General features: G+C 36.9%; 1 protein-coding gene across 4 annotated transcripts; it reads right to left on the bottom strand.

Annotated features, from left to right (window-relative positions):
• Positions 1-1,348: 1,348 nt before the first annotated feature.
• Positions 1,349-26,995, bottom strand: eci2.L (enoyl-CoA delta isomerase 2 L homeolog). 4 transcript variants are annotated; one of them, XM_041565577.1, is made up of 10 exons: positions 26,977-26,995; positions 9,991-10,153; positions 8,839-8,937; positions 7,580-7,765; positions 6,958-7,027; positions 6,252-6,354; positions 4,323-4,443; positions 3,245-3,334; positions 1,763-1,906; positions 1,349-1,585 (listed from the first exon to the last, which is right to left on the bottom strand). In XM_041565577.1, exons 2-10 carry the CDS (start codon positions 10,117-10,119, stop codon positions 1,430-1,432), a joined length of 1,098 nt encoding a protein of 365 aa, XP_041421511.1. In that variant the 5' UTR covers positions 10,120-10,153; positions 26,977-26,995; the 3' UTR covers positions 1,349-1,429. The 4 variants fall into 4 exon arrangements, with proteins under 4 accessions (XP_041421511.1, XP_018122206.1, XP_018122207.1 ...); XM_018266717.2 differs by lacking the exon at positions 26,977-26,995 and adding an exon at positions 14,225-14,373; XM_018266718.2 differs by lacking the exon at positions 26,977-26,995 and adding an exon at positions 14,311-14,331.
• Between the last annotated feature and the right edge of the window lie 566 nt (positions 26,996-27,561).

The raw sequence follows: 27,561 nt of genomic DNA on the forward strand, positions 1-27,561 counted from the left end.
GAATGACTTAAAAAAAAGGTCCAATAGGATCAGCACAGCTCCCATTGACTTCTATAGGACCTTGACTGCTTTTACCTGCCGATGTTTTGTATCAGCAATAAAAGCAGCTTTTCCCTGCTTTTTACACTATAATCTTTGGAGAAAAAAAAAACTAAAATTTTTAATGAAAATATTTGTGAAAAAATGGAAATAAGAATTTTATTAAAAGGGTTGTTCACCTTCAAACAACTAGTTTTCAGATAGATCACCATAAAATAACTTTTTCCAATAATTTTCTATGTGTCACCGTTTATCTAATAAGTGTAAAGTGTAATTTTTCACATTCTAAGGGCAGAGACACACGGTCAGATTCGGGGAGATTAGTCGCCCGGCAACAATTCTCCAATTCTTTGTGGTGACTAATCTTCTCGAACTTCCTTCCCACCAGCTAGAATGCAAATCGGCAGCAGGATGGCACTCAGAGCGCTTCATTTTCCGAGAGAGAACTAATTCAATTTTTTTTTACTGGGAAAGTAGACTCTTGAGCCCCCATAGGAACAAAGTAACACTTAATGTATTCAAAGGATGTTCTTGAATTACTAATAAAACACAATATCAATTTTTCTAATAGAAAAGTAGAGTCAGGAGAGTGAGCAAACAAAAACAATAACTGGGCTATGCAATGCTGATCAGATGGTAATGTAACTTCGGTAATGGTAAAAATAAAAATAACATATTCAGATTATGTGATATAGGCCAGCTGCTGTGGACAACAAAAATAAAACAATTAATATCCAGGCCTAGCATTTAAGTCAGTACAGCTCTTGATCAACAAAGCATTTATTTAAGAGATGTGTGTGTACTTAGGTATATGTTCTATTTTGATTTTACATGATCTTCTTGAAGCTTTAAACGAGGAAGAAATCCCAAATGTTCAACTTCCTTCAACCTCTTTAAATGTCTGAGAGTGTTCTCAGTTTATCATTTATCTGCAAGGCCAGCCTGAAATGTGAGATTTGCTGACAAAACAAAACACATGCCAGTAGCTACTACTACTTCTTCGCACATTTTATCAGTGTCAAGTGTCAGCTACTGTATTCCAGTGGATGCAATATATAGAAGTATAATGGTACTATTTACAAAAAACTATACAGCTAAATGTCATTTCAAAGTGATTTTACAAATGGGGAGGTCTGGTTGTTGACTATAAATATGTTTGGCCTAGGCACATAAAGGTTGATAAAGACTAATTTAATGAGTGGTATATTCTGATATGCTTGGTACAAATCTTGTAAAATACATGCTCACTGAGAAAAATTTGTGCATGGCTACCAGATGTGACAGGGTTAGCATCAGTTCAAACACTGTATCAGTTGAAAAACATGAACCTGTTTTAATAAAATGCATATAACAGCTTTGCATTAAATAGACCATTACATTTCAAATTCATTCACAATTTAGCTCTATTTTGGAAGAAGCTAATGATGGCATTCATGCACTCTTCTGATAACCATCTTTCCTTAAGGCGTTCACACTCTTGAATATTTACAGCATGAAGTTTTTCCTTTTCATTGACACGAATTAGCTGCTTGGAGAAGGCCAGTGACTGTTGGGGAAAACAAACATAAGCCTCTTATCGGTAATATTGAAAAAAAAATGCAATTTGTTTCTATGAGTTACACTGCCATTGTGCACATTTTTGCCCAGTGTTATATATTAGCCACAATGTTAGCTACATATGTACACAAGTGGTGTATAACTCAAATGATGTTACAATGCTTACATTTTTAGGCAGGGTACCATATTCCTTAAGCCTTTCCCATACTTCTTTTTGGAAAGAACTGTCAGGGAAAACTTCAGTTACCAGTCCTAAATTGCAAGCTTCATGTGCTGTCAACTTCTTGTTGAAAAGAAGCATCTCTGTGGCCTAGATGGAATAAACAAAAACATACAATGTAGCGCAGTTGTCTTAATAATTTAAATTAAAAAATCTGATGAAACTGTCCAGGCTAAAACAGTGGTGCCCAATAGGTGGACCAAGGACTTTGTGCAGCACCATTCTGATCAATTGCAACCATTTACGCCTATTGCTTAACCTGCAGAAATTACTTATGCATGCATAATTCTATGTTTCTTTTTGGGGAAATGTGTATGTGTGTAACTTTAAATTGTAAAGTTGAGTAAACAAGTGTTTGCAGCTATTGCACACTTGAAGGTTGACACCTGCTCTACTGGAAATATATAAGAAACAGAAGATGCAATGTATTAACAAGGAAATGATTAGTTATGAAAGAACAGGATTTTCTGTACAAGGGTACATTTAAATGCTAGCTAAAATTTTGCCGCTTATCTCAAACTTCTATTGCCCTGTGACAATTCCCAATGCTCTGCAAGATGGAGTGAGTTAAGTGCTGCAGCAGTGTAAGAAATTGTTATGGAATATTAATGTTAATTCATTAAACGCCCTTTCATTTTCTGCATGACTGTACAGGAGACTATAAAGTCCAAAGTTGCTGTAGCACACAAATCCGTTTTGGTGATGCAAAAAATTCATTTTTATTGGCTCATTGCAGACTTCAAAACATGGCAACGTTTCGGGCCACACAGGGCCCTTTATCAAGCCTTTAATATAATATATTATTTAAAGATTGAATATACAAAGGGGAACTATCACGAAAATTTAATATAAGCTTCATCATGCTGAAATAATAAACTTTCTAAATACAATCAATGAAATATTCTGTACTGTTTCTGAAATAATCAAATTTATCTTCACTATCCCTCACTCAGCATCTGTTTCTCTTCATTCTCTCTTCATGCAGCAGTTGGGTGCAAATAGTCATTGATAGTTAGATCCAATATATCTTATAAGGGAGGCTGCTTTTGCCTAGAAGATGTATTAGAGCTCACTCTATTAAAATCACCAGAAATCCGGTCTCTCTACATGCAGGATTTGTGCAAAATACAGTTATTTTGTTTGTACTAGAATCAGTTATATATCTAATTTGTCTGCTAGGAAAGGAAGCCCCCCCCCACAAGATATAATGGTCAATGAATATCTGACACCAAACTGCTGCAAGAAGACAGAATGAAGAGAAACAGATGCTGAGAGAGGGACGGTGAAGATAAACTTGATTATTTCAGAAATGATGCAGAATATTTAATTAATTGTATTTACAAAGTTTCTTATTTCAGTGAGTTTATATTAACATTTTCATTTTCGCGATAGTTACCCTTTAAGAATTACTTTATGTGATGGACTTACTTTTCCTAAACCCATCATTCTAGGAAAGGTGTAAGAAGAACAACCTTCTGGACTCTGTCCCAGCTGGCTGAATGGAGTGTGGAATGTGGCCTATAACAAAGAAAACCATGAAACAATAAAATATTTGTATTTGCATGAATTAAAACCAACAACACAATTTACAGATTTATATTTATAAAAATTATATTCAAAAATAATTAATGAACTCCAGACATACAAAATAGAGAAGCTGACAAACTAAAAAAATTAATTCACTGGATTCATCTAAAAAAAATCTAGATGTCTCCTAAACTGTTCACGAACTATAAGCAGTCAGCCGGCTGCACTCAGTCTCAGTGCAGAAGAACCTAATCAGAACAAAGTATATGTTGTCAAACAATTACATCACACAGACACCGTGCATATTCACTTCTGATTTGCAGCCTGTACACACAGAGAACTGCTCGTCTGGAGACCAATCGGATTACTTGGGAATCAAAGCAGAGCTTTCTGACACTGCTGAAGGCAGCAGAGGAAGCTATTTACCTATGCAACAGTAGCAGAAAAATAGAATGAACATACTGTATACTGGAAATTTGTCTTTAGGGACTAACACAATCCCTTTTCTTAATGGGATGATTATACTTATAATCCAATATGGGTTTAATGATACAGGCCAGTAAGAACTGCTTACAATACCAAAGCAGAAACCCAGAACGGAGTAATTTACTCAGGGTATTTCAGCAATTCAGTATGTAGACAGAAGCCACAAAGTTCTATAGCTCTATGAGACATTGCAAATGGATAATAGTTATGCATAGTATCATCCCATTTATACGAACCAAGTGTTAGAATTTTTGCAGCAATAAAAACTGTGTTAAAGGAATGTGCGCAAAGTTCCATGTGGTCTAATAGCAGCAGTGCAATGTGTGACAAATTGCTTGGGTGTGCAAAAAATACTTTGTCATTTTGGATAGCCAACCATTTATTATGTGGCTATGGAAACAGGTTCAGACCTGAGGCTAAGATTATTCAAATTATATTTTGCTACACACACAAAAGCTTGATATATACAGTAAAATGTAGGTTAAATACTCACACGATCAGTTGCATACACAAGATCAAATAATCCTAATATAGTCACAGAGATCCCAGTTGCTGGCCCATTTACAACGGCAACTAGAGGCTTTGGAAAATCAATGAATTTACTAACAAATGCCCTGTAAAATACAAAATGTAAATTGGTTACACTTATGTAAAGTATTATTTTCATCTAAGTGAAAATTATGTGATGAATGGAAAATTCCATACTTAATTCCAAAGAAGTGTTGCACCACAACTTTATGGAATCCAAATAATTAGTCTTTGTTGTTTTAATTTGTTATCATATGTGCATTACTGTTGAGGTCTCCAAGCAGAGAATATAATTTTTAGAGGAAAGGAGAGACAAAATACAAAGCACATGGAAGCAAATGACAGGGTTAAACATTATGGGGGGGGGGGGTAGTGAAGAAATGAGGTAAACCAATGTAAAAATTACATTAAAGGGATACTGTCATGGGAAAACATGTTTTTTTCAAAACGCATCAGTTAATAGTGCTACTCCAGCTCAATTCTGCACTGAAATCCAATTCTCAAAAGAGCAAAGATTATGGGGCTAGACATTTTGTCCATTTCCAAGCTGCCCCTGGTCATGTGACTTGTGCCTGCACTTTAGGATGGAACTACTTTCTGGCAGGCTGTTATTTCTCCTACTTAATGTAACTGAATCAGTCTCAGTGGGACTTGGCTTTTACTATTGAGTGCTGTTTTTAGATCTACCAGAGAGCTGTTATCTTGTGTTAGGGAGCTGCTATCTGGTTACCTTCCCATTGTTCTGTTGTTGGGCTGTTGGGGGGGGGAGGGGCCGATATCACTCCAACTTGCAATACAGCAGTAAAGAGTGACTGAAGTTTATCAGAGCACAAGTCACATGACTGGGGGCAGCTGGGAAACTGACAATATGTCTAGCCCCATGTCAGATTTCAAAATTGAATATAAAAAATCTGTTTGTTCTTTTGAAAAACATAATTCAGTGCAGAAGTCTGCTGGAGCAGCACTATTAACTGACATGTTTTGAAAATAAAAATGTTTTCCCATGACAGTATCCCTTTAAGCATGTGACTACAAGCTCTGAAATGCAAATGGAAAATATAAGGGGTCTTTTCCATTATCTGGATCACCATACTTTAAGGGATTAGTCACCCAGGCGACAAATCATCTCTTCTTCGGGGCGACAATCTCCCTGAACTGCCTTCCCCTACCTTCCCACTGGCTATAATGAAAAATCACCAGCAGGGTGGCACTTGCGGCTCTTCGTTTTCCAAAGAAGAGGCGTATTGTCGCCAAGGCGACTAATATCCCCGAATCTGCCCGTGTATCTTAACCCTAAGTCTGATAAAAAATCATTCCAAATGTTAAATAAACCCAACAGGATTGTTTTGCCACCAAATAAGAATTTAAATTAGCTTACATAGGATAAAGTACAAGGTATAGTATTATTAATACAAAGAAAAAGGGAATCATTATAAAAATTAGATTTGCTTAAAATGGACTCCATGGGAGACTCTGATTAGCCAACATCTTTTAGACTGACAGTGTAATGTAAGCACTCCCACACCGTATTCCATTCCTAGTGGATGTTGCACAAATTCTCAAGAACGCAGAGGCGCATCACATCCAGAATCCATCACTTCACAATGGAAGAAAATGAGGGAGGGCTTGCATTACTTCAGGGGCATAGCCTAAGCAGCACGGAGAACTGGTTGCTGTGAACAGAGATAGACTATCATGGTTTCCTGTGGAGTTCGGTATGTCTGTGTGAAAAAAATAAATACATTTCAGACATATGCTCAACTGAATGAGCTTATGTCAAAGGGGGGGGGGGTAAATGTTTTCACTTTAATATGTAGGGCTTGCCTTTGTCTGATTGGAAAAATAAGTTTACTTCATGTAAACAAAGATGATTTAAACATATTTTGCAACTTACTCTAACAAGTCTGCACTATCATTTGCCATCTTTTCTTTCCCTTCTGGTGGGATGTTGGTAAAATTGTTTAAATCATTGCCACTGCAGAAGTAATCGCCAACACCTAAAGACCAATACATAATATCAAACAAAATACAAATTAGGATTGCTGGATGTTAAAAAAATGTAAAATTTTACATGCACTCACACCAGAGTGGAGAGAGTTCATACATAGTCAGTTATAACTTTTTTGATTTTTTGTTTATTTTGTGCCCCTGAGGAAGACCCTTAAGATCGAAACGCGTTGGGCTCACCTCCTTATACTTATTTTTCTCTACATTATTTTTTTTGTAATAAATTTATTTAATTTTTCAAATCGGGTGTGCTAACCATTACTCTTAATATTTGCAATTCTGTCTGGAGACCCTTATGGGGAGTCACCTATGGATTAGCACCCCGTAGTTTAATTTAAGGATGTGCCCCATCTCTCTTTATTCCGTATAATTTTAGGGAACTTCTTTTGCTGTTCATAGAAAAGCAGGGATAATTCATATTATATTACCCACAATGCTTTTTGCTATTTCAGAAAATAGGAAAGTTCCCTTTTTCTCAGAAGTTATTCTCTTCTTTCTGTTGAAATACAGGCAGTGCCTCCTGACCTAGTCTGGCTCCTGCCTCTTATACTTTTTCTCCCTGTTAGTGTACAATATATTGTATGTTCACTTACCAGATAAGACAGCAAAAACAGATTCATCTTTGCCAGCTTCTTCCAACGCTTTTCCAATTTCCTCATACATCTAAAAAGGAAGTAAATTCATACATTATAATCTGAAAAGTCTGGTGTTAACCATTGTGCTGTTTAAAAAATCTTGGACAGGCTGCCATCAACAAAACTGACGTGCATGAAACTGTTGACATTTACAAATAGCAAACCACAGTAGATCTTAGCATATTTCCAGCCTACTGTGTTATCGCCCTATGAATAATATTAGTGCCCCCTAATGCATAACTTAAATGCACTTGAATTCAGTTAAGACAAGAATTTGCAAGTGTGTTAACATACAGTTTTCAAAGAAATCTTAAATCCAGCATCAAATGCATAAAAATTAAATTGAACTATTATGAATCCCTTTAAACTATAAAGGACTACTGTGTTTGAATGAGTACACTCACTGATGCACCATCAAATCTCAATTAAATTAGTCAATACAGATCTGTAAATAAGCAAGGTTATTTATAACCTAAGCTACTGCAAATATTATGGTACAATATAACATGAAGGTAAACTACTCATAAAAAGGACATGTTTTGCAAGCTAAACATAAATAAAAAGCATGCATTCTTTGTACCTTAAGAGTAATAGCATTTTTCTTTTCTGGACGATTTAGAAATATTTTGGTAATACGGTCCTCACAGGAAACCTGAATAGTTTCATACATCTTATGGCCTATACTTGGCTCTGTATTATTTTTGGTGGGAGATTCAGAAGACACCAAACTGGAAACAAGTTCCACATAGGACTGTCTTGCGTCATCCTAAAAATAGAATGTCATTTAGAGCTGCAGTGACAGACCCCTTAGTAGCACTCGAATTGTAAACCAGTTTACATTTACTGAGAAAATGTAGAGTCCAAATAATTTTTTTTATACACAAACATATATAATTAACATAAAAATACCACGTTCAACAGGCTCAATTAAGAAAAAAAAAAAGATTCAAACTAACAAAAAGTGATGGAGAATTGCACTCCTGTCACTGCACACATACACGGGATGGTAAAGGGCTGAATCAGCAATTTCAGCTACATATAAATATATAGAACAATAGAACATATATCTTTAATGAAACCCTGTGTAAGTTTACTAATAACACAGGATTTCATTCCAAAAACAAATAAATAAATAAATCTCTGCTCTGCCCCAATGTAGCTCTAGCTTAAGTGTTGAAGCCAGTAGAACTGTGTGCTGTGCTAAAGTGCAAAATACTATCAGCATATATAAAAACTAGGTATTTTAGCGAGAGGAGGGAGGGGTCCGGAGGCACATATTTATTTATTTTTCCTCTCCCGGGCCATTTTTTCCCACCTGGCATTTCTTTTTTCTGGGGAGAACACTGGCTCAAACAGTTTAAAATCAGCCCGTTATTGTCTAAGTCAAATGCATCTCTTTCCTTTTCTAGGTTACAGTTTGTGTGTGTGTGTGTGGTTTAATCCATGGTGCATATCAGAAGCATATTCATTTTATTTAGCAACACAACAACATTTTTGCTGTACATCTAATTATGGTTTCCCTTGTGACTTAGTGCATTTGCAATTAATATGAAAAGTTAGTCTTTACAACTCTTTTGGCATGTGTATTATAGCATACTAGGATGCTTTATTAATAAAAAAAATCAACTCAAAAATTAACCAGGATAAAAAAAAAGAATTGGGATAGTTTCTCTGACAGTACAGTAACATATTAACTAACCTGATGCTTTGCAAGGCTTTTGCACCCTTTAAACTAATTGATAAGCAATAATAAAGGAAGAAAATGCATACCTGCATTACAGAATATAATAGCCTATACAGGAAAATACAAGTGCAGAACATACAGTAAAAGTATCTTACCTTTGACAAACTTCCTAAAGAATTCCAGGCGTCCCATTTCACTTTATTAACAAAGTCCAACATACCTGGTTTAGATACGTTACAAGGTCCCTGTGTAGCCTAGGAGATACATTGTTAACGTTTTATTATAGAACCAAACAACAGAGTCCAAAGGACAAGGGTTAAATTAGCTAATTGTTACTGCAGTAATATTTCTGCCAACCCTCAGAACAATCTGCATATATGTACTTTCCAACAATCATTTACTACGGGAAAATATTTTTGAAAATACACCAAAAAAAGGTTGTTTACATTCAACTGATATTTCTTCAAATCTAAATACAGGTCTCTATGACCAAATACTGCTATGTATTATTCATTTAAAGACAGGTATTTTAGGACAATACGTCTGTGCATACATTTATGGGTCTACGTGCTTATTTTCATTCATTCTAAGCAATACTGAATGTTTGTGTGTATAAAAGATGGCCAATCATGTACAACAAATGCTGCCATATATAAAATAAATAAGAGGGCATGCACATAATACTTTAATTAAACTTCTATGAACTGTATATTTAAATATATGTTTTATTCTAATGAACTGCTATATCTGTAGTCCTCGTTTGGTAAATTAGTGTAACACAAAGCAAGATTCGCTTGGCAAATGAACCACAAATTCATGGAGAAGTGGTATCACTGTCACTTCAAAGTCAACTGATGCAAATGCATGAAGGAAGCAACAAAATTAGCAGGTGTGCATTAAAGTACAAGGGAAGATAAAAATAATTGGAAACTAAAGCACATTGCCAGTGGTAATCGGATGCAAAAAATGGCTAGATCTGAGACACCCCAAGTGGGTAGACACCATCCACAGAAAATAGCAATTCAAAATGAACCAAATCCCTCAAAAAAATGGGGGCACAGAATACCCATAAATATGGGTGTAATGGGTGGCATGCCGCTTCCTAACTTCATGAGAATTAAACCTCTCTTTTACCTGTTTGTGAATATGCAGCTAAACATCATACATGGGGCACATTCTGTGCGTACAATAATAAATTGTAGATTAACCAACAAAAAAGTGACTCAGATAAGGTTTCGTAAATTGTAGATTAACTCGAGTTAACCTTATCCAAGTTTTGATTAAAAATAATATTAATATTTTAATACCTGCTTAAACAATGCATACAGTTTCAGTTTTACTTCATTGCCGGGATCATTCTTCAATAACTTCAGATTACTTTGTGCTTTTTCAAAGTCTTCCTGATGTACTTGCATTGTTGCTCCTGTGGTATGCATGTTAAGGGCTATAAAGCTTCTTTGCTTACTTGTCCTACAAGGTATAAAATATTATAATGATACTTTAACCCTTTTCCCAAAATTCCGGTTTTACTAAAATAAGGTACGGTAGTTATTAGTACAATACTAAACTGAAGGCGCATGAGTCTGATTCTTTTTTGGATAGAAACACTGTGTGGAAAAACTGTGGAAAATCTTCTTTTATTAAATCTTCATTAAAAGCACAAAAATCTGGATGAGCAGAGCAGGGGAGTACATGGCTCAACGCGTTTCGTGACTATAGCGGTCACTTCATCAGAAGCCACATTAGTACAATACCCCATTTCAGGTAAATAGTAATTTATAAAAAAACAACTTTGTACATGGGCCAGCTGACAATAGAAGGTGAGAAATTAATGTGGGTATCAAAAAATAATGCATTTATTGAAATGTGAAATTCAAGCTCACCAGAGTAAAATTCAAGAGCTCTCTATTAATTTATTTGGGATTTATAGAGACATATTTATTTATAGTAAACCCACTGATAAATACACCTTCTAAAATCCTATATAAATGATTTGAGAGTAGTGGACTTTTAAAAACTGTGGTGAGCTTGAATTTCCACATTTCCCTAAATCTACCCCTAAGTGTGATGGATGTTTTTTTTAAACCTTTTCAATAATTATGTAACTTGTTAGGGTGAGGTTAGTCATTTAAATGATGTGATGAAAGAAGGAAAAACCTTTAACATAATCCAATACCCTTTTAGCAATTAAGCTACGAAGTGCTACATGCTTTCATTTTAATTATACTGAAATGCTAAATAATATAATAAAACCAGATTAGTGAATCATTATACTTTGTTCTTTAACACCCATTTATTTTTTTCATTAACAATCTGGCACATAAAAGTCTGTATATATAACACTATACAATTGATGCCAAATCTATTAATCTCCCTTAAATAGCATATAGCAAATTTTAATTAACTGAAGCTGTGGACAAAGTGGTTAGTGCTGATAATACATAAATAGCAGGTGGAATTACCTTGTTACAAACTATTCATGTTTTTTTTAATGACACAGTGTTCTAGATTTTTTCCCTTTTACCCATTTCAGAATGTTGGTGCCAAAACTAACTATCTGAGACTCTAGAACCTTGTTTCAAGCGAAAAACTTTAATACTATCACATAGGCATATCACATAGGAAAATTGTCCCAGTAAGTTGTTATGCTAATTGTATATAACATAGAAAGTAAAATTTACCGTGCAGAGAGCTTAAGGGAGTGGTTCACTTTTAGTATGTTATAGAATGGCCAGTTCTAAACAACTTTTCAATTGGCCTTTATTTCTACATTTTTTTTCTATTTGTCTTCTTTTTGTGACTCTTTCCAGCTTTTGAATGGGGGCACTGACCCCATCTAAAAAAAAATATCTGTAAGGCTATAAATGTATTGAAATTGCTACTTTTTATTACTCATCTTTCTAGCCAGGCCCTCTCCTATTCATATTCCAATACGTTATTTAAAAGGGAATGCTGGCTTCCAAACCAAAATTTGATAAAGAGGCCCACATAACACAGAAACCCCTAATATACCCATCGCAGTTACCCGTTGATTCAAAAAGTATGAATAAATGCCATTTTCTATGCTGAAATCCAGCTGTTTAACAATTCTTCTCTTTCTGCATCATTTGAAGTCCTGGCAGGGAAGGAGGGACTAAACACTGTTACTTCTCCACAGCTTACAGACAGCATGCAGAAACTACATAGCCCTCAATTGTACTGTGATGTTCCGTTCCTTATTGAAATCACACATGTAGGAAATTGTGGGGTTAGCCAGCTCAGCAAAGTAGTCAGACAGATCAGCAGGAGAGCAGCGGCTAGGCTTAGGGAACTGTTCCAAACTATTAAAACTCATGAAAAGTCTGAATATTTTTTAATTGATATATATTGCGAGTTTCTTGAAATTGAGTTTACTTTTTAAAAAGCTTAAGTTATGTTTGTGTGGAGTTCCCCTTTAAATCAATGCAATAGTTGAAAACCAATTGCAAATTGTCTCAGAATATCACACTCTAAATCATACTAAAAGTGAATTTAAAGGCAAACAACCCATTTAATGCACAGATAACTTGTCATTTGCTCTAAGCTTTTCTCATGGGAAATATGGATTAATATACTTTCCATGCCCAAGTATAGTGCACAGTCTTTCATACTTTTGATGCCCAATAGGCAAAATACGGAAATGGAGATCCCTGTAAGAGAGCATTTATAGAGATTTTGAAATACAAGGTGTGCTGCAAGAACACCCCTTTGCACCCCAAAGCAAGACCTATTCTTTATAGGGCAGGCAATTCTGTAACTATGTAAAGTATGACACAGCTGGGCAAATATAAAAAGTGGTTCAATGGTACAAGATGCACTGGGCACAGCTGCAGTATTCTCGTGGATTTATGGTGTAAATATTTAAATGATAATCTTTCAAACTGCACCCCTCCCTCAAATAAATGATCTCTAAATGTTTAAGGTGTGCTAAGCTATAGAGCAACTTAAACAGCTGAGCTAACTATAAGTAGTTATGTATCTCTATATACTCACCCAATCGCTTACTACGCTCCTCTACTGACCTGCTACTCAACTCTTCTCTCATTACCTCCCCACATGCTCGCATTCAAGACTTTGCAAGGGCTGCACCCTCCTCTTGAACTCTCTCCCACGGTCTGTCGGACTTTCTCCCAAACTTTCTGCTTTCTAGAAATCTCTTAAAATGCACTTCTTTTGAGAAGCCTACCCTCACTCTGCTTAACTACCAAACACAACACCACATACACCACATACAGTACAACATTTCTCACCCACTTAATTCGATCTTGCCCACTCCTTGTGCATACCTTGTGCATTACTCCCTTCCCAGTGTATGCTCTTTTGCATAGGGCCTTCCTTACCTTTTGTACCGGTATCTCCATATGTTCTATGTATATAATTCATGTGATTTAGTTGTATAATGACATTTACTTTACAGTGCTACGCAATATGTTGGTGCTATATAAATACATGTTAATAATAATAATATTTAAATAGCTGCATTAATTAGTTTGCTAATTAATGGTCAGTTCATTGGGGGTCAGTGTTATTTGCTCTAAATTTAAGCTCTACCCACGCTGTCACACTGCTCTGTCTTGTCATTGTTGATATGCAAGTTTCTTTTAAAGTATGCTGTAACTTTATATGTAACACACAATTTGCATAACTTTCGCAAAGTGGCCAGGCCCCACTTTGGATAAAGATTTCACTGTGTTCTGGACAACAATACCCCTGATGGTGGCACTGAGCATAGCAATCACTTATAGCTACTTGCCTGTATATACTGATATGTTTTGGCTTTGCTCCAAGTTAAACTGCTACAGCAATTGGGTCACCCCCTGCTTTGCAGTAGTGTCTAAAATGGAGCCTATCAACCTTAAATCTGAGAGGGTGAGGGGAAAAATAGAAATCAAAACTCACCCTATAACATAACAAATAGGGTTGTCACTTAGCTGGTATGATTCATGCCACAGGTTTTACCCCTTCAGTACATATTTCTACTGTTTTGGAATCAGGTATTAAAATTACGTTTTTCTTATGTTATGTATGTACAATGCTTCTTTGGTCTCTCTCTCACGCTCTAGGATATCAGTTTATATAGTATTTTAGAAGGATGTCAGCAGATGTATCAAAGTAGTCGGTGGGACAGCACAGTGGAATATATAACATTAGTATTAACAAGTGTTACTGCACGCCAGTCCCAGTCAGCGCCCTATTCCTGGAAATTGTAATAAAGCGGCTGAATGGAAGGTAAAAGGCAAAAGCTGTCGCAGAACACAAGACCCTGCCAGACGGACTCAAGGTGCCCTCTGAAGAGTTTGCAATTTGCATTTACGAAGCGGCTCACCTGACTAATCTGGAAAGGCCGAGCCACCGGCAGTTCTGCGCACATAAATATGAAGCAGCCATATAGTATACAGTGAGCGCCCTTTGTGCTACAATCACAACCGTATCATCAGAGCCACAAGAGAGCGGCGCTCACAAGCTCAGGAAGAATGGATATAACTGGAAGAGGAACACGTTCCCGTCAGCTGTAACACTCACTCTGATTGGTCAGACCCCTGCCATGTGTTCTGGATTCGGAGAGGTTGCTTGACTTCCGCGTTACAAGTAACTCAACAATAACTCACCCGTGCCTGACATTAGGAAGCACTATTCATACCCGAGCCCAACTGTCCCTCTGGTGATGTCAGAGTTAGGTGAGGCATTTGCAGTCACGTCACTGGAGGGGTGAGTGAGATAAGTATGTGTCATCACTTGGGAGCTGGGACGTCACCAGAAGGTGCTGGTCTGTAACAACTCTGCACCTAACTACATATTAAGAAATTAATATCTTAATCCAGTATGTTTCCACAAACCCATCTGACCTGTAAACCTTGTAGGTTTGGGCCAACCAGCATATCATTAACACCCAATCCACACGTAACTGTACTCTGTGTAAAATAATCTGTATGTTCAGTGTATATACCATTTTATTTTACAGCTCTGTGGAGTATGCTGCTTTATAAATAAGTCATAATAATTTTGCCCACAAACTGCAAAAAAATGGTAGACCCTTTCTTTCAGCTGGGCCCTGGCAGTGACTTGTGGAGCAAGGGATCATCACCATAGATGCTGCCAAATAAGGAAATTTGAACCCCAGTTGCTTCTAACCATTCAATAAAGGTTTTATGTATGTATGTATGTATGTATGTATATTTTTATTTGTAAAGCACTCCTCGAGGGCAAAGCACTGTACAGCAAAACAGTAAATTAGTAGTAACAAACAAGGGGTCATTGGAATAAAAAAATAACAATAAGTGCATTATTAGAAATACAATTCACATAAATATAACAGACTAAGTGCTCAGTGTCAAGGAAACAAAAGGCTAGAGGACCCTACCCCGTAGGGCTTACAGTCTAAATGGGAGGGTAACATACAGACACAATTCAGAGGGGAATTAAGGTGCTTTGGGTTACAGTTTGTTACACTGTTATAAGTGCTTCAGGAATGGCATTCCAAATGTAATGAGTCGCAAGAGAGAAGGGTTTGATACGAGAAACAGCAGTAGTAGTGGGAGGTTTCGGGTAGGAACATATAGAAAGACAAGAGATGAGATGTAGTTAGGTGCAGAGGAATGAAGGGCTTTGAAGGTTATGAGGAGGAGTTTATAAGTTATTCTTTGTTTTATAGGAAGCCATGATAAAGACTTCAGCAGCGGAGGGGGCTGTACCCTTTTGGATGAGAGGAGGATAATTCTGGCAGCAGTGTTTAATACAGACTGTAGAGGGGATAGATGGGAGTTAGGGAGGCCAGTTAGTAGAAGGTTACAGTAATCTAGTCTGGATAGGATGAGAGCATGCATGAGCGTCTTGGATGTATCAGGTGAAAGAAAGGGATGGATTTTGGCAATATTGCGTAAGAAAAAGTGACAGGTTTTGACAGTGATGGAGAAAGAGGAGTCAAAGATTACCCCCAGACAGCGTGCTGAGCTGACAGGATTAATGAGCATGCCATCAATAGAGATGGTAAATAGGGGAGTAGGACCAGGCTTAGGTGGAAACATAAGTTCAGTTTTTGTTTTGATCGAGTTTGAGGTGGCGCTGGTTCATCTAATTTGAGATAGCCAGGAGGCAGTTAGAGATTTGAGCCTCAGCTGTTAATGAAGGGGTGGATACATATATTTGGGTTTCATCAGCATACAGATGTGATAATTAAAGCCAAATGAACAGATGAGATCTCCCAAAGACAGAGTGTTTTATTGGACAAACTGAGCAATTACACTGGTACTGCTGTGAGATGGGATAACATGGTTTAAAATCACCTTACTGAGATACCCTTTTGGAACCCCGTCAATAGAAGCCTCTCAGAGAGTAGAAACCTGCTTCATGCCCTGTCCATGTCCTGGAAGGGACTTCTTTAGCCTGTAGGGGATATAACCATATGGGTCCTTACAGTAGGTTTTACATATAAGGGGGTAAAGGGCTCTTTTGTGTGTGTGTGTGTGTATATATATATATATATATATATATATATATATATATATATATATATATATATATATATATATATATATATATATATATATATATATATATATATATATATATATATATATATATATATATATATATATACACAGACACACACAGGTATACCTGTCATCCAGAATGCTCAGGTTCTCACATACCACAAAAGTAAAAAAAAAAAAGCTGATAAAAATATTGCTCTTTTTTCAAAACACGTACTCTGTGTTGCTTATGTGCAATTTAAAATTACACAGACGATAACATCAGTAGTGATGGGCGAATTTGCAGCGGAAATTTGCATCGATTCACGGACGCCCATTGACTTTAATGTCATTTCTCAAATTTTTTGCCTGTTTTGCGAATTTCGTGGCAAAACTAAACGGGAGAAATTCGCCCATCACTAAACATCAGTAGTACAGTACGTTTGCCATGTATTGATTAGTTTTGTAGTCAAATTAAACTATGAGAGTCATAGGTTGTAGAAAGAAGGTAGAAAGCTATATTTTTATCTTATTATTCTTTAAAATACAAAAGATAAGAAGTCAGAACTCACCCACAGGATACAAGTTAGTCAGGTGCACGTCTCTTGCAGCCACTTACAGCCGAACTTGAAACACACTTTGCAATTAGACAATTTAATTGCAAAGTTTGTTATTATTCTTTAAAGTACTCAGAAATTATTTACTCAAGGAAGACTCCCAGCAGAACACCCCTGATTGAACATTCAAAACAAACTTAATATTCAAAGCAATGCATGGTTACTTGGGTAATTTGAACCCTAGCAACTAGATTGCATAAACTGCATACTGGGGAGCTGCTGAATTAAAAGCTTAGTAACCCAAAAACCACAAATAATACAGTAAAGGGGATTTAAAGGCAAAAATATAAAATCCCATTTTTACTTTCTTTAATGAAAAATAAATCTTTCTCCAATATACTTTAATTAAAAAACGTCTACTGTTTTTAAAATAAACCTGACTGTATGCAGTGAAATTCCCCCTTCTTGTACTGTTGTGGATAGGAATTGTCAGACTGCTGTGCAGGTAAACGATCGTACTTTCAAATGGCAGGGGGAGCCCACCACCTTACTTCCCAGAACTCGAGCAGCATTGTTGGATTCCCTGTAGAGATTTGTATCCAGAGACTTTATATTCTTATTATTAATCAGTCTTGCTGTATTGGCTTCAATGGCAGATATTATTTGACTTGTGCTGTTTTGATAATTTATGACGATCCCTAAGGTTAACCTACCAACTGAAGCCCAGACCACACTGAGCATGTGCGAGTCTTGATATTGCAGAAATGTCTAACAAAGTTACAAGATGACAGCCCCCTGCGCCAACTTTGAAAGCATACATCATTTGTCTTATTAGGCTGGTGCAGTAAGTTCATGTTTATATTTAGTATACAAAATACAGCATTTCTAACATTATTCTATTTTAGACTTTAGTTGCCCTTTAAAACCAATTGCAAATTGTCTCAGCATATCACTCTCTACATAGTTACATAGTTAAATTGGGTTGAAAAAAGACAAAGTCCATCAAGTTCAACCCCTCCAAATGAAAACCCAGCATCCATACACACACCCCTCCCTACTTTTAATTAAATTCTATATCCCCATACCTATACTAACTATAGAGCTTAGTATCACAATAGCCTTTGATATTATGTCTGTCCAAAAAATCATCCAAGCCATTCTTAAAGGCATTAACTGAATCAGCCATCACAACATCACCCGGCAGTGCATTCCACAACCTCACTGTCCTGACTGTGAAGAACCCCCTACGTTGCTTCAAATGAAAGTTCTTTTCTTCTAGTCTAAAGGGGTGGCCTCTGGTACGGTGATCCACTTTATGGGTAAAAGGGTCCCCTGCTATTTGTCTATAATGTCCTCTAATTTACTTTTAAAGTGTAATCATGTCCCCTCGCTAGCACCTTTTTTCCAGAGAAAACAACTCCAACCTTGACAGTCTACCCTCATAATTTAAGTCTTCCATCCCTCTAACCAATTTAGTTGCACGTCTCTGCACTCTCTCCAGCTCATTTATATCCCTCTTAAGGACAGGAGTCCAAAACTGCACTGCATACTCCAGATGAGGCCTTACCAGGGACCTATAAAGAGGCATAATTATGTTTTCATCCCTTGAGTTAATGCCCTTTTTTATGCAAGACAGAACTTTATTTGCTTTAGTAGCCACAGAATGACACTGCCCAGAATTAGACAACATGTTATCTACAAAAAACCCCAGATCCTTCTCATTTAAGGAAACTCCCAACACACTGTCATTTAGTGTATAACTTGCATTTATATTATTTTTGCCAAAGTGCATAACCTTGCATTTATCAACATTGAACCTCATTTTCCAGTTTGCTGCCCAGTTTTCCAATTTAGACAAATCTCTCTGCAAAGTGGCAGCATTCTGCATGGAACCTATAGTTCTGCACAATTTAGTATCATCTGCAAAAATAGAAACAGTACTTTCAATGCCCACCTCCAGGTCATTAATAAACAAGTTGAAAAGCAAGGGAGCTAGTACAGAGCCCTGCGGTACTCCACTAACAACACTGGTCCAATTAGAAAATATTCCATTTACCACCACTCTTTGTAGTCTATCTTTTAGCCAGTTCTCTATCCAGGTACAAATACTATGTTCCATTATTATCCAACAATGACCTAATACACACATTTACTTTGGGATAATACATTTTTCTAAAATTAGTGTAGGAAATTGTTAATAATCACCAGTATGTATGTGCCAGGATATTATAGTGGGAACAAGGGTTTTGTGTTTTAACTCATGTGGATTATACTGACATCTTGTGGTGTTCTTACACTATAAGTGTAATGTAAAATACCTGTTTGACAGAGATAATATATGAGAACTGCTACATAAGCCTTTTTTGTGCATGTTAAAAAATTTCAACATTAATGATTCCTTTAATCCTGCATTAGGAGTGATCTGTTTAAATGTTCCATGTGCTTTTAAAGGAGAAGGAAAGCTACAGAGGCATTTTATTGCAAATAGATTATCTGGAATAGTGCAAGATAGAATGCTATATTTATACTGTAGAATGCTTTACAATACCTGAGTAAAAAGCTCTAGAAGCTCTCTGTTAAGGATAGCAGCTGCAGTATTAGCTTGGTGTGACATCACTTCCTGCCTGAGTATCTCCCTGCTGAGTATCTCACAGATTACAGCAGAGAGGGGGGGGGGGGGGAAGAGGAGCAAACTGAGCATGCTCACACCCAGGGCAAGGAGGTTTAATCTGAAGGCAGGAAGTCTGATACAGAAGCCCATGTGTACACAATAGAAGGAAAGAAATGCAGTGTTTCTTTTGAGGACTCAGAGCAGCACTACTTTTACAGTTTACTGGTATATTAGGTGGACCTTTCTGATAAGACTTACTTAGTTTTAACGTTTCCCTCTCTTTTAAACAAATAAGAAATACTATATTATAACAATATTTAGGAATGTAAAATAAGTCATAGGGTGGGGTTTGAAATAGTTACTTTCAGTTATGTTTTGTAGTTGATACGTGTATGTGGAAATTTTTTAAAGGCTTGTAGTTCTTTGTTATTTTAACTGCTAATCTATACATATGCTTTTACACGATAAGAGACCCATAGGATTAAAGGACCAGTAACATCAAAAAATTAAAAAAAATTGTTTCTATAATACGAAAAAAAAACCACCAACACATATTAAACTTTAAAATCGCAAAGTCTTTATTTAGAAATAACTTACCAAATCTCCGCTTGCGCTCCTCTTCAGAAAAGGCAACAGGGTTGCTGGCTATCTCCTATAAGGAAGTCAGGGAGGAGAAATCGAGCGCTGCACAATGGATCACCCGATCATCTTTTCTGAAGAGGAGCGTAAGCGGAGATTCTGTAAGTTATTTCTAAATAAAGACTGCGATTTTAAAGTGTGTGTCACTGACCCATTGACCATTCCTATCACACTTCAGTATAGTGTTGGGCGGAGGGTGGATCTTCCTCTTTTACCTTTGACTTCGGGAGGGAGTGGGTGTTGCTGGTAGCCTGGGACCTTGTGAATAAGGTGTAGTCACTACAAAAACCCAAACAAACATTCAGATTGGCCTACATTTGTATTACATAATATCCAATGGTCAAAAATGTAGCATAGACTGGTTGGTGCCTAAAACCCTAGGTAGATTAGTCAGGACAGGGTTGATTTTCTAGGAAAGTGAGACAGACAGAATTAGTGAGCAAGAGCAGCCTGTGTGCCAACTAGGAGGGATGGCAAGGGGTAGCTCTCCCCTTAGACAAATCTGTAGTGTGGGAATCACAGACTAATAAGAATGTTACGAACGGAGTCCCAAACTCAGAACTAGCACCAAGTTCCCTGTCGCGGCTCATTCTTTCACCTATAACAACCACCTTTTGCTTTGGGAGGAGCCCACTGCTACTCGGGTGCTGGCAAGTCTTCACGTGAGAGGACCAGAGTGAGAGTTCTGGGCAGGTAAAGGAACCAAACATTGTAACTGGAACGAAGAACAAGAAGCGTGGTCAAGGAACAGGCCGGGTAAATACCAATAAGGAGAAGCAGTACAGATTAAAGAGTCGAGAGAGTATTCAAGGTCACAAGCTGACACAAATATCTCTACTATACTAGGCGGGATCCGAGAGAATAGTACACAGGCAAAGTTCAGGACAGGCAGCAGACTGGACAAGGTCAGGGACAGGCAGGGTCAGGAACAGTTCAGAAACACAAGAAATTGCACCCAGGAACTATTTGAAATAGACCTTACGTTGGGCAGCATGCTAGCAAGTGCAAGTCCTTTAAATATTTGAGTTTTGGGCCAATGCACAATGACGTCGCACATCGCTCCAAATAAGGTCAAAGATACCCAATACACGGAAGAAGAAGGAGGCGGGCATCCCCGCAGTGAACTCAGCAAGCGTCCCTGCCACCCCACTAGACCACCAAGTACACTAACATAGAGATTTAGGTTATGTGTAGTAATGGGCGAATGTATTTGCCAGGCATGGATTGCGAAACAGTGGTGAGAATTTGCAGTGGAAAATTCGTCTTGACAAAAAAAATGTTGGTCAAAATTAGTTCGCACATAAAATCTGTTGCGTCAAAACTTTCCCAACGCCCATTGACTTTAATGCATTTAGACAAAGTAGTCAAGTGTAAAAAAATTGTCAATAGGCATTTATTTAAATTGGTGTTTTTGTAGCGTTTTTACAGATTTTACTACAATTTTTAATAAAAGCATGAATGTTTCCTTATTTTTGAAAAATCCATAAATAAAAAGTAGAACTAAACAAAATAAAAAAGGAAAGAATATCTCAAATTTGCAGTCTACAAGTGACAAGTTTACAAGTGAAAAAAAACCCCAGAAAAAACTCAAACTAAATAAATATTTTACAATTGCTAATGAACAGCTCCCATTGATTTCTACATGGCCTTGCAAGCTTTTAGATGCTGTAGATTTACAGTAGAGCTTTTCACGTTTTCACTCTAAGGGGGTTAATATCAAAGTTTGAATTTTAGAGTTTTGGATACATCGAATGAACTCACAACGCGAGTTTGGGGTTAAATGGATACTGTCATGGAAAAACATGTTTTTTCCAAAACGCATCAGTTAATAGTGCTGCTCCAGCAGAATTCTGCACTGAAATCCATTTCTCAAAAGAGCAAATAGATTTTTTTTATATTTAATTTTGAAATGGGGCTAGACATATTGTCAATTTCCCAGCTGCCCCAGTCATGTGACTTGTGCCTACACTTTAGGATGGAACTACTTTCTGGCAGGCTGTTATTTCTCCTACTTAATGGAACTGAATCAGACTCAGTGGGACCTGGATTTTACTATTGAGTGCTGTTCTTATATCTACCAGGCAGCTGTTACCTTGTGTTAGGGAGCTGCTATCTGGTTACTTTCTCATTGTTCTGCTGATGGGCTGCTGGGGGGGGGATGAGCAGTAAAGAGTGACTGAAGTTTATCAGAGCACAAGTCACATGACTGGGAAAAGCTGGGAAACTGACAATATGGGGCCCATTCACTAAGCTCGAGTGAAGGAATAGAGGAAAATAGAGGAAAAATAGTTCGAATTTTGAATGTTTTTTTTTTCGACCTTCAACTACGACCTTCGACTTCGAATCGGACGATTTGAACTAAAAATCGTTCGATTATTTGACCATTCGATAATCAAAGTACTGTCTCTTTAAAAAAAACTTCGACCCCCTAGTTCGCCACCTAAAACCTACCGAGGCCAATGTAAGCCTATGGGGATTTAGCGCAATTCGTTCGATCGAACGATCGAAGGAATAATCCTTCGATCGATGGATTAAAATCCTTCGAATCGTTCGATTCGAAGGATTTAATCGAACGATTATTCCTTCGATCATTCGATCGAACGAATTGCGCTAAATCCTTCGACTTCGATATTCGAAGTCGAAGGATTTAACTACGACAGTCGAATATCGAGGCTTAATTAACCCTTGATATTTGACCTTAAGTAAATTTGCCCCTATGTGTAGCCCCATGTCAGATTTCAAAATTAAATATAAAAAACCCTGTTTTCTCTTTTGAGAAACAGATATCAGTGCTGTATTCTGCTGGAGCAGTGCTATTAACTAATGCGTTTTGGATAAAAAAAATCCCCATGACAGTATCCCTTTAAGATGAAAATTATGTAAAGGGGACCTCATACTCTAGATTCCCTGTATGTGACAATGAAAAGCATCTGCTACTCTCCAGGCACCTTATTGCCAGTTTTGAAATCAGTAACATGGTATGTTGACTACCCTTGCAGAAACGATAAGAGCACCAGATGGAAGCAATTGTTTTTTTACTGTTTATAATTGCAAATGTTACATGATTGAAAATGTGCAACTGTTTAAATGTATAATAGATGACAGAAATCTATTGCAGTCTTATTATGTATACTTGTTAGAGCTGACAGATTTTCATTACATACTTGTTGAGGAGGAAATGAAAAACAATTTGCTGAAAATTACTATAATTATTTTAGCAGGCTGCAGGACATAATTATTTGGTTTGATTATATGATAATACATGATGACTATGTTAAGGAAATCAACATTTTAGTTGTGAATAATGATTGTATACCCATATTAATAGGAGATTATTACTATGGTTTTAGTCACTGCAGAACATTTGATCATTGTCACAACATAACAGTGCATGAAAGCTAGAAGAACAATATTTTGAAGGAAATATTTTGCAAAGAGATTTCACCTATAAGAGATTGCAAAATGAAGTACTATAGCTTGATATTTTCCTTTTTGTATTTGTGTAAGTGTTTTAGCTCACAATGGCTCATCTGGTTTCCCAATCAGACCATGGGTCACATCAGGTACCAATTCTTCATTATGATTATGTCTTCTGTAAAGTCATGCTAAGCTGTATAATGTTGGCGCAATAGGCTCCTTTAGTTTTTTGGTTTTTTTATACTTTTTGTTACATTTATTTTCATAGACACTAAACTATGATGATACAGTATAACAAACTTTCCTCAAACTCTATATATAACCTTGTTAAACTCCCCCTGGGGGTCTCATGAGTTTATACATCATGTATTAGCAGCTTGCAGATATTAGGGGTACGGGTATGGGATCTGTTATATGGAAACCCATTATCTAGAAAGCTCAGAATTACAGAAAGACTGTCTCCCATAGACTCCATTTTATCCAAATAATCTAAATTTTTTAAAAAATTATTTCCCTTTTCTCTGTAATAATAAATTAGTACCTTGTACTTGATCCAAACTAAGGTAAAATTAATCTTTAATGGAAGCAAAAACCAGCCTATTGGGTTTATTTAATAATTACATGATTTTCTAGTATTTCTAGTAACAGCTCCCAGTCCTGTACCAGATGACCTTAAAAAAGCTGATCTCTTTATGGCGATATCAGCAGCTGTATATGAAGCAAATTATTATACCGACATTGGTCCTATTTTATAGTAACCTCTTATCCAGAAAGCTCCAAAATATCAAAGTTTTCTGCATTTTACCACTATTTCCAAATGGCACGCAATGATTGCATGTTGCAGTGTCATGTGAGTGCCATTTGGAAATATTGGGATATATGTACATATTATCTCCATAAGCGGTGGAGTTGCCAAGTAGAGCACCACCGGCAAACTAATCCTACTAATCCGCTCCGCACACTAATTAACGTTTTTAAAATGGAGTAAAGCTCTCTGTTACTATTCCCCCACAAACACTGGCAGCCAAACTGGGATCTTGGAATATTGCCCATGTTCCTAGCTGAGAACATGGTGATGGCTTCACTTTGCATGTAATTGCTAGTGAAGGGCTTTTTGGCTCCTTTCAGCCCTTCTCACCCTAACCTGGTTTAGTTTCCCATTTCGCTACTCTCCAAGTCCTACCTCTCAGAAGCCATGTTCCAATATCTTGCACTGATGAGATCTAACCAGATCAAAACAGGCTGTCTGCAAGTTTGGATATATGGCTCTGAACCATTAGGCTGTATTTGTGCTATAAACCAGCAGTTCTGGATGCATAATTGGCCAAAGGGACATAAAGGAGAGATTTGCATGTCTCTGCCCATGATGCCCTATAGGAGAATCAAAACTCTCATTTTTGGTATCTAGGCAGTGCTGTGTGTATGGCATGAGACAAGTAAATACCTTCTGATTTCAGAAGGCTTTACTTTGCATGTAATTGCTAGTGAAGGGCTTTTTGGCTCTTTTCAGCCCTTCTCAATCTAGCCAGGTTTGGTTTCCCAAATGGTGAACTCTCACTGATTGATAAATACAATTCTAAAAACCCTATAGGAATGAAGTGGGTGAGGTTTTCTGAGGTTACCTCTAATTTCACACTTTGATAAATCTGCCCCATAGTGGCCATTCTGTACAACAATATATGGTTTCCTGGGGTAAAGCTGCAGAATTCTTTTGGCTTTGGAATTGGAAGTTTCTTTTGTAGTGCTTTGAAAATTCGGTAAAGTACTATTAGGATTTTATGATCTATAGATTCCATAAATATCCCTAAAACTTTACTTATATTTTAATGGCATGTTCAAGAGACAGCAAACTCGACTGCAATATTTTTTATTGGGAAGCAGAGTTACTCTGCTTCCCAATAAAGAATATTGCAGTCGAGTTTGCTGCCCTGGATTTGTTCCACAACAATTTACATTTTTGATACATTGATTTGGGATATCGAACACAGGATAACCCGTGGAATTAAACCAATAAGGACTTTTGGTGAGCCGCCCTTATTCCCTTATTTGCATGTTCAAGAGACATAATACTTTTCAAATCAGTTGAATTTTCGTGCATAAAATATATATATTTTTAAATGTATTGGTATTAAGAGCTCTAGCCCCCATATGTAATAAAATGCATTAAGTTTACACAGGAGCAGTAACCCATAGCAACCAATAAGATATTTGCTTTTAAACAAGTGACCAGTAAATGCTACCTGCTGATTGGTTGCTATAGGTTACTGATCCTGGGCAAACTTAGTGCCTTTTATTACATAACCCCCAGTGTCTTTGGTATCAGCATGTAGGGCCATATTTATATTTTATTTATTTATATTTCTGCCAGCTGGGGTTGCACATAGGTCCGATGCCTAGGTTGGTACCAGAACTAAATACAGCACTGTATGTATCCTGTATTTGTAAATGATTTCATAAAGAGTATGTAGGGGATTTGCACTTTTGTATGCAATGTTGTGAAAGAAATAATACATTTATCCATTTATACAGTATGTACACCTCCCAGGATGAAATTTGAGGCCACTGGCATTTGGAGCATACACATTCACTATTGTATATTTTGTGTCCTAGGTCTAAGTCCACTATCAGATATCATCCCTTTTTGTCCTTGTATGATTTTGTTATCATATCATTTAAGGATTTGCATAAAAAATAACTACACCTCTGGATTTTGAGGTACAGGTATGGGACCTGCTATCCAGAATGCTCAGGACCTGGTGTTTTTCCAAATAATAGATATTTCTGTTATTTGGATCTCCATACCTCACCTCTACTACGAAAATAATTTTAACATTAATTAAACTTAATAGGAACCGGTGTCCGGTAAATGCTACCTGCTGATTGGTTGTCATAGGTTACTGCTCCTGGGCCAACTACATGTATTTTATTACATAACCCTCTAAATGTTGTTCCAGAAGTGAAAATACAAAAAAAGGCAGATTTAGGAAGCTACGGTTCTCCTGGACATTTAACTGTATTTTACTGTATGGTTTTCCTAGATAAACCTAAAGTTTCCTCTGGGAAATGGTCCTAAAAATGTACAAACAAATATAACCTTTAAGAATTATAAGCCCTATATTTTTCTTAAAATGATAAAAGCTTCCCAGCTACAAAAAAAACAACCTAATATGTATTATATTCCTCCAAAAGTTAAAGGTCAGTGGTCCCCTGAATTTGTTGTATAAGCCAGCCACTGGAATTTAACATCTTCCAATGAATTGTTTCACTATAAGATTCAAGTTTAAATGTCAAAGTACAAAATTGGGGGGTTGTGGAAGCACTCCTAAGGCTAAATCAAAGTATATTTAAGTATAATGGAAGTGCTACTTACAATGCACTTCCCTGGGCCCCTGTCTCATAAGTAATTCAATATAAATGCAAGTGCATGTGTTTACAAAAACAGGGGTTTTTTAGTTACAAAGTTATGATCATAAAGTTGAAAAGCCACCATACCACGTCAAGGTAAACCCCATATGGCGGTCCCTAACTTGTTTATTCTCAGGTCATAATATAAAAAGACAATTCTCTGCATAATAGCATTACCTGTATTCAGTGTTTGTGGAACATTGGTTTCACTCTGGAGCCTAGATCCTCCCCCGCCAGTTAAGGCTTTTAAGAGAGAGAGATTGCCCAAACCAACGCCCATATTTAAAAGCATAGGACCACCATTAGTATATAGGGGTGGGTATGGGGTGCTATTAAAAACCACATGAAGCTAAGCCACAGCTTCAGGCTAATACAATGTACAAAATTGGGGGGTTGTGGAAGCACTCCTAAGGCTAAATCAAAGTATATTTAAGTATAATGGAAGTGCTACTTACAATGCACTTCCCTGGGCCCCTGTCTCATAAGTAATTCAATATAAATGCAAGTGCATGTGTTTACAAAAACAGGGGTTTTTTAGTTACAAAGTTATGATCATAAAGTTGAAAAGCCACCATACCACGTCAAGGTAAACCCCATATGGCGGTCCCTAAATGTCAAAGTACAGTAATAATTATGGCCACCTGCCAAACTACCATAGAATATTGAATCATGTTACAAAGTGTACACTAGATCTGTTTTTGGCATACTCCATTTAGAGATCCGTGCATGACCAAAAATTGATTTGTTCAACACCACTGACTT

Source organism: Xenopus laevis, chromosome 6L (assembly GCF_017654675.1).
Source record: "Xenopus laevis strain J_2021 chromosome 6L, Xenopus_laevis_v10.1, whole genome shotgun sequence".
NCBI lineage: Eukaryota > Metazoa > Chordata > Amphibia > Anura > Pipidae > Xenopus > Xenopus laevis.